At 33.0% G+C, this 8,703-nt stretch overlaps 1 protein-coding gene across 1 annotated transcript; it reads right to left on the bottom strand.

Annotated features, from left to right (window-relative positions):
• Positions 1-5,536: 5,536 nt before the first annotated feature.
• LOC122134784 (O-acyltransferase like protein-like) lies at positions 5,537-6,185 on the bottom strand. The gene is made up of 2 exons (XM_042711525.1): positions 5,850-6,185; positions 5,537-5,706 (listed from the first exon to the last, which is right to left on the bottom strand). Exons 1-2 carry the CDS (start codon positions 5,995-5,997, stop codon positions 5,543-5,545), a joined length of 312 nt encoding a protein of 103 aa, XP_042567459.1. The 5' UTR covers positions 5,998-6,185; the 3' UTR covers positions 5,537-5,542.
• Positions 6,186-8,703: the final 2,518 nt, after the last annotated feature.

Here is an 8,703-nt window from a genome sequence, read left to right as displayed (position 1 = left end):
ATAAATGTGTTATTTGAGCAGACGCCTCTCATACACTGTCAAACAGAGGAGTGCCATTACTTTACAAAAAACATATATTCTTGTAAACAAAGATAATTTGTGATATTGTGCAGTTTTATGAGGTTCAAAAATGGGTTCAGCATTTAATATTCTTTCATTGATGGGTATTTTTAAAGTAGGAACCATATAAAAATAGATTTTAAAAATATTTATCTCACATTGATATCATTAAAATTACTGGCACCGTCACATTTTCCACAGCAAGAGACATTACTGCTGACCTTCTAAATCTAAAGAGGATGACAGCTTATGATCTGAGGTTTTGGCACCGCAAAAAACCAAACAGACAATGTTACATGATTCAGTGTGTGTGTGGTGTATTATTTTATAACACTGATACATTTATGAGCGGGTCAGTGACAGCATTGTGTTGGAAACAGGAACAGGTGTGGACAGGCTGTAGGTCTTCAACACAGCATGACCATTCCTGTGTGTTTAACAAGCCATGCTGATATTTTGTGTAAATGTGTGTGTGTCTGAACAGTTGCTGGGCAGATACAGGCCGGAAAGACTAACAAACACACACGTCATGTCTTGAGGTGAAGACCCACCCAGTTATTTTACACTAATAAAATTCCAAGTGTCGCTTTGATCCCAAAAAAGTTATGCAACCACATACACACCATTCATCATAAACACTGATATGAGGACTTGTACGTCTTGTACTAATTTGTTTTCTTGGAGACTCGGGCTTGATATTTTCACAGATACTTCAAAATAGAACGTTGTAGTTTATACTTTACGCACTGTTTTAGAAAGGGTTTAAATAGAACTTTTTTGTTTATTGTTTTAGAAATGTTTTGTGATGGCATGCCACCATGGTATACTGATGGTATGGTATTTATATATTATGGTAATTTCTTTGTTTAATGTGTTTGTTTGGTTGTTTTATTTTAATTAAGGGATAATTTAATTTCATAATCACCATGTAGCACTGATATTGGGGTCTAAAATAGTATATGCTCTTGTATTCTTATCAAAGAACAGAGTAGCACTTCCACTCAAAGCACTTCAGACACACGTGTTGAACAGTGTTAAAAACAGAATGTACAGGGATTGAGTGTAGACTTATTACATGAATAGCCTTCAAATTTGTATCAAATCAAGGTTAATCTCACATCTAAAAGCTTATGATGTTTTGTCATAAAAAGACAAAATATAATACATTTAAATTTTAATTATAAACAAAAAGTGAAAAATGGGCTAATAAAGTACAACCAAGTAAGCCCAACCCCTTTAATTTTTTTTCCTGTTTTATTAATCCGTTTAGTAATTGACCTTTTTTTTTATATCCATTTAAAAATAACCAAACATACGTGCTTCTTTTTTCACAAATCATTCCCACACTATAGTGTTAAATTATAATGAAATCCATCTTTTCAAATATAAAAACATATATGTGTAAGTATATAAAAGAGTAGAAACTAATTGCAGATCCTAAAAAAAAAAAAAAAAAAAAAAAATCAGATTTATGAATCTGTGTTAATTAATGTCTTTAGAGAGCATTTAATATAGATCTATTTTTATCCTTTTTTTATAATTAATTGATCAAAAGTAGTAGCAGTAAAAACTTGTATGTTGTTACAAAAACAAAATTGTATTAATTCTGTTTTGAACATTCTATTGATCAAAGAATTTCGAAAATGTACCACAGTTACCACAATTTTTTTTTTAATTTTTAATATTTTAATATATTTTAAAGGAAAAAAGGAAAAACTGATTTAAAATGTTTCTTAAGCACTAAATAAGCATTTTATAATGATTTCTGAAGTATCATGTGACAGTGAAGACTGGAGTAATGATGCTGAAAATTCAGCTTTGCCATCACAGGAATTAATTACATTTTAAAATATTTCAAATACCAAACAGTTATTATAATTTGTAATACTATTTCATTTTTTTTTTTTTTTTTTTGTAATTTATTTATTTATTTGTTTATTTATTTATTTTTTTAAATGAATTTTTGGTGAGATCATGTACTGACCCCTAACTTTTGTTTCATATTCAAGTGGGCCTGAGGTATGTGCTTAATTAGATCATTTTTCCCTACATACGTAAATGCAATCAGCAACCAGCATGGCAACATTACACCTGTTTTACACACAGACAGCCTTTCTATAAATCACAAATCTCTGCGCAATCACTCATAAAAAAATGAGCTTGTTTGAAGGTTCAATTGTGCTGTTATTCCCAATCCAGGTACATGCTTACAGATCTAGTCTTGTTTTGGCACAGAACCTTAAGCATTCGTGAGTGGAGATATGGAAAACTTCCAGAGTGTCAGCTTTCTGAAGTCAGTTAAATATAACCTCACTAGTATGTGTTGTTGCACGGGGCAACGCTACTTCTTGCTACACACTCTGAATCACTGTATATGTGATATACGTGCACTGTAGGGGGTTAAAAGAGGTCGAGAGGGGCTTCAACCGAAAGTAGGGCAGCCTTTGACTTCATTCACAGAACGACAACCCAGCTGGCTCAAAGAAGGCACTCTTTGACGAAAAGCCACATGTCACAAATTTGCTGAAAATGTACTCACCCTCAGGCCATCCAAGATGTAGATGAGTTTATTTTAGAACAGATTTGAAGAAATTTAGCAGTACATCACTTGCTCACCAATGGATCGTCTTCAGTGAATGGGTGCCGTCATAATGAGAGTTCAAACAGCTGATAAAAACATCACAATAATCCACAAGTAAATCATACGACTCCAGACAATCAGTTTACTTCTTTTAAAGTAAAAATCTCTGTGTTTGTAATAAACAGATCAATCATTAAGGCGTTTTAACTTCAAACCATTGCTTCTGGCCAAAATACGAGTCCATAAAAACACTTCAATTAAAAAAATCCATCTCCTGTTGTCCACATATTTGTTTAGCTGTTTTGGACTGTTTTCGCTTGTGAACAGTGCTTGATCTATGCATATTTCTCTCCTGATTCAGTTGTGGAACTCATATTTTATTTTTTCTAACAAAAAAACAAACTCATCTGCATTTTGGATGGCCTGAGAGTGAGCCTATCAAAAATAATCTTTCCCTTTAAAAAACAACAACAACAACAACAACAAAATTGAATTATTTTTTTTTTTTTTGGCCTGAGAGTGAGCCTATCAAAAATAATCTTTCAGTCAGAATACATAGTTGAAAGGCCCAATGCAGATATTGAGTTAGTGAGGTTACAGCATCTACCAGCAGGGGGCTTACTGGAGCAAACCTTGCTTTGAATTTGTCATTAGCCTCTGCATGAATTCAACCACTAAACTGAATTGGAAGACAGGTCTAACAAGCATCCATCAACAACTGGAAGACACTCTGACTAATAAAGACACCATGCAGACAGTTATAACTTTCTGCAGATAAGACCATGCACCTGCTAAATGACAACAGTATCACAGCTCTCAAATAATGTTTACTTAAGAATAATGTCATAAGATACAGTGCCAGTAAAGCATACTTTAGTGGCGGAGTCATGTCATGCTCGTGTCCAAAAGTGGTAAAGCCCCCCCTGATGATTCACTCGTCATCATTCACAGTTTCTGAATCATATTAATCATTTTAGAAACATGTCGCTTTTCATATATCGCTATATTATAATTAAGACTAACAATATAATCGGATAGGCTAACACAAATATGACATCATGTAAACGTGGTGTTCTTAACACACTTTTTTAAAGATGTATTTCAGCATTCAGGCACTTTTTTCAACTAACATCTGAATAAACCTTTAGTGACTATAGAAATATCATATATTATCATTAAGAGTCTCAAACAAGTACCTTTTAACCCTTTTAATGGTAGTAATGTTGGAAAGACAGATTCATTGAAGCGAAAAGTACATTTTAATGAACCGGAAATTGATTCACCGATTGATGTGAATAGTCATTCGAGAATGTCCTCAAGCGTAGATATTTATTTTATGATTACAAGGGAGTTGAGAGAAATTCAAATCATAGTAATAAACATTTCGAGCTTTAAATTGTTTACATTGCAGTGGAAAACAAAACTCGAAATGGGTTGCATGGAGTTTTAATATAGTTCTCTAATTTCAAATAAAAAAGATGTCAAATAGCTAATTGGTCTCTTGAAGAGTTGATTGGGCTCTTGAAGTTGATTGTCCTCTTATGATTCAGATTTTGTGACTTGCCTGATTACAGCAGGCACACAGGTGGGTAACAGCATGTTTGACCACATATTTTAAGAACTTAGGAGGAGATAATATATGGCAAACTCGAGTTATAATAGGCTACCTGTGTTTTAGACCATCTGTCAAGAATATCTTTAGTGGCATCCCAAATAAAGATGATTAACAATGTTTTATGCAGTATTGTTACTTGAAAGCTTTTATGTGTTCTGAAATGTCTAATGATATGGGATTTTTTTATTTTTTTATTTTTTTACTTCAAAATGATGGATTGTTAAATGACTCCTCTTTCACTTTCTGCAATTAAGATGTGGCCGCGTCAGTTACACTTCAGATACTGATGTCTGGTCATTGTTTTATTGTTATGAGCTGCTCACACTTGAAGTACTCAGTATATTCCTTGCGTGTGACTGTGACATCAGCTCATCTTATGTATGACATTATTTTATTTATGGAGAGACCCATTTCATAGTCCCTGCATACTTCAAAAACAGGCTGTTGTAACATTAAGTACCATGGTGTTACCCTTAATGCCATCATTATACTATGGTATCAACACAATACATTGTTTTTAATCTGTGAGTTACTAAAAACAGGCAGTGTCACTATATGACAACATACACTGATAAACTTTAGTTCATCTGTTAATTCTGTACATCAAATCATTTATTTAATGCATTCAAATAAGAACACCAAAGGTCTCTAACACAGATTTCAAATAGAATGAAATGAGAAAATTGGGGACAATGAATGAATAAATATACTGTTCTTAAAATCTTGTTTTTCTTAAATATATAAATATATATAACTCTTCTTTTTAAATCTTCTCTTCATCTTCCAGTTTTGAGGTAAAGAAGCAGGACTTATCGAAGAGATATGGCTTTTCAGTTAGCACAGTTAACACGTAACCTACAGCAGGTGACCCAGAAACAGGTAGAACTGACGACAGAAAACAAGAGAAGACAAAATGATAATTAAAAATGACATTAAGAAGGAGAAAAAAGTTTACCACGACCTAACCAGTTATTATGACCTTTTATCATGAAGCCATTTGATTAAAAAATCATGTAACAAATGTTTGTGTGTGTGTGTGTTATATATATATATATATATATATTAAAATATTAAGCAACACAAGTGTTTTCAATATTGATAAGAATAAAAGTTTTTCAGCAACAAATCAGCATATTTGAATGGTTTCTGAAGGATCATGTGACACTGAAAAAAATGACACTGCTTTGCCATCACAGGAAAAAATTACATTTTAAAATGGAAAATGTTTTTAAATTGTAAATTAAAATTTGTAAATTTAAAACTGTCCTGCGCACTCTCATTTGCATTTATTTGAAGGCAATACTTACAAAGTTGGAGTCTGTGTTGTGTATGGTTGTCTCTTGATTGCCGTTGTACAGTATAATAATGATGGGGTGAATCAGATAACAATCAAAGCTGATGTCAGACAAAGGAGCCCAAAGGCCTAGAGACAGAATTTTATCCACAAAACCTATGCAGACAGACAAATATTTAGGTACGTTTTAACAGAAGCCACTTATATGCATTTTTATTTAGCTGTCAATTATTTAATTATATCACTTATTTGTCCTAATTATTTACTAAAATTTGAGTTTTCAAAGCTCTTCTTTTTACCTCCGTATCCTTCCTCACAGTCCAGGATGATCCAGACCAAAGCCAGGGCCCAAAGCGAGCGGTGTGTCCCCTGATAAACAGCATGAGAAAGGGACAGATAGGGCGGGACATCTCTCAGTACATAGGCCAATCCCACTAAGAGGGCCATGACTGACAGCGAGCAGAGCCAACCTATGACTGCCTGCCACTGTCACATAGCAAAAATGATCTGTTATGAGACTGAAAACTCCTTTTTGATGTAAAAAGTAATAAAAGCATTAAAGACATTGTCTGTTGCTTTGTAAGTGTCTCTTTCTTGGTTGTCATATATTCCGGCAATATTGCCCAGTAGATGCGGGCCAGATCTTGTGTAGGGTTTGTTGTAGTAATACTGAAATAGCTTTCGTATGCCCTGAAACAGATCAACCAATACAGAATATCAATGAATTGCATTTAAAAAGCAATCTGAAACAATTAGGTAACATTAAAGTGAACAAAAATGAGACTCTTGGTACTAAAACTGCCTTGGTATTGCACTTGGCAGCTGCTAGATGCCTTAATCACAGAAATTTGGGTAAATTTGGTGTGATTAAAGTTGAGAATATTGGTACTTTAACGTTGCAATTAAGAAATTATCTCTTACAGAGTGGTTGGCTGGTGCACAGGGAAACTGGTGGCAGGGTCTCCTGCTGGAGATCATTAGGAGAACAACCGACACGACGACAAGCACGCTTTTGTTTCTGGAAATAAGCAAAGAGGTGATGTTTATGACCTGGGAACAACTGGCAATCTTGACATGGGTGAATCTCACAAAAACCTGTCAAGAACATTTCAGATTTTACCCCCAAAAAATTAAAAGAAAGAGAGAAAACATTTTTTTTTTTTTTTTTAAAGAAAACAAAGCCTATTTTTACAACTATTCAGACATTTTGCATTGCATTATCATTACTGCAATGTAAAGAAAAATCCTAGCAACACCCTAGCAGCTACCCAGCAATGGCCTAGCAAGATCCCAAACTACCCTAGCAACACCCTAGCAACCACCCAGAACAACCTAGCATTTACCAACCACCCAGAACACCCTAGCAACTGTATTAAAAGTCTCAAAGCACCTTAGCAACACCCTGGAAACCACAAACACAACGATCTAGCACTGTGGCATGTACAAGTGCCATAAATAAATTTTCTTCTAATCTACTTCTACAAATGTACAAAGACTATGTAAAATAAATAAGCAGGCTAGGAAAAAAATAATCTGCTTAATTAAACACCCATTGTAGGCTTGAACCCACAAAATGTACAAAGACTATGTAAAATAAATAAGCAGGCTAGGAAAAAAATAATCTGCTAAGGCAGACTATCGCAGAAGGTCTGCATGACATCACTGAGGCATTGAGGGTGAATATGCCAAATGGAACCTGACATTAAGATTGAAGGCACAGCCAATCTTGACATGGGTGAATCTGAAAATGCCTCTGCAGACACAAACACAAAAATGTAGAAAGGTGAACATGATGTACATCCCACACAAATATTTTGAAGAAGCACTGTAGATTGAAACTTTTTGCTTTCAAATAAATTACACAAGGTTCAATCATTTGTCTAATGCAATAACATAAACATATTTTAAGGGCAGCACAAGTGTTCAAGTACTGTTGGGCCTTTGTGTGGATCAGATAAATGTTAAACACAATGATTTCACTCACCATAAAAAACTAGCATCTGGAATTCTGATTCTGTACAAGAGTCTGGAACACAAACACCCACTCCAAACAAGTTTTCATCTCAGTTCGAGACTGGTTATTTAATCATAATAATTGCATCATTTGGAAATCAGAGATTAACACACACTGGTATAAGAAGAAAAAATACTTATTGTAAAAAACAAAAAAACAACAACAACAACAACAAAAAAAAATAATAATGATGATTTTTTTTTTCAAGTTCTTAGTGGATTGAGGTGTAAGGGAACCTGTTTGAGGGACACCTGGCAGTACTGTCCCCTGAACTCCAGGCCCTCCATGGACAGACACTCTCTGGACAGAGAGTCACATTCCCTTCTTTAACATCACTGCCAACCTTACCATATGCATCGCACACTACAACAAGACGTGGTGCAGGACGGAATAAATTAAATCCCAATGAGAAACATCAAACTATGCTGTTTTTAAAAAAAATATAAAAGTAAAAATGTAATTAAAAAAATTCAGTATTGAGAGAAAATATTGAAAGAGGTTATTAAAGATTAATATTAAAGAGAAAACAATGCTAAAATAATAATAATAAATGATAATAAATGAATAACTAAAATATTTTAAACTATCAAATATTAGAAATAAATAATAATAACAATAATAAAGGAAAAATTAATATAAAAAGAAAAAAGATCAACAATATAACACAACACAACATTAAAAATAAATAAATGTTTTTTAGATTTCAAATATGTGTCCAATATTATAAATCAATATTAAATAATATAATTAAGGAAAGTAAAGGTAAACTGGTGAATGGAGAAAAAAAACAAACAATATAATAATATAAACACAAAAAAATTATGAACAATATATTAGATTTTAAATGATATATACATTATTATAACTCAATATTAAACAACACAATTAAGACAAATAAAATAAACTGATAAAGTTAACTATATATATATATATATATATATATATATATATATATATATATATATATATATATACACACACACACACACACACACACACACACACACACACACAGAGAGTAGTCAACATTTGAAGTGGATCAAAACCTTTCATCAAAGGTATGGACGCAAAAAGATGAACATATTTTAACATGAAGAGAGAGGAAATTCTATAAACTGCTTAAAGATGTTTAAGGATGC

Source organism: Cyprinus carpio, chromosome A21 (genome assembly GCF_018340385.1).
Source record: "Cyprinus carpio isolate SPL01 chromosome A21, ASM1834038v1, whole genome shotgun sequence".
NCBI classification, from domain to species: Eukaryota; Metazoa; Chordata; class Actinopteri; order Cypriniformes; family Cyprinidae; genus Cyprinus; species Cyprinus carpio.
This window is presented reverse-complemented; position numbering and strand designations above follow the sequence as displayed.

Coding starts and splice junctions, on each gene's coding strand:
- LOC122134784 (XM_042711525.1), bottom strand. CDS start 5,997: ATGGCCCTCTTAGTGGGATTGGCCTATGTACTGAGAGATGTCCCGCCC. Junction 5,707..5,849: donor CTGTGAGGAAGGATACGGAG/GTAAAAAGAAGA, acceptor CTGTCTGCATAG/GTTTTGTGGATAAAATTCTG.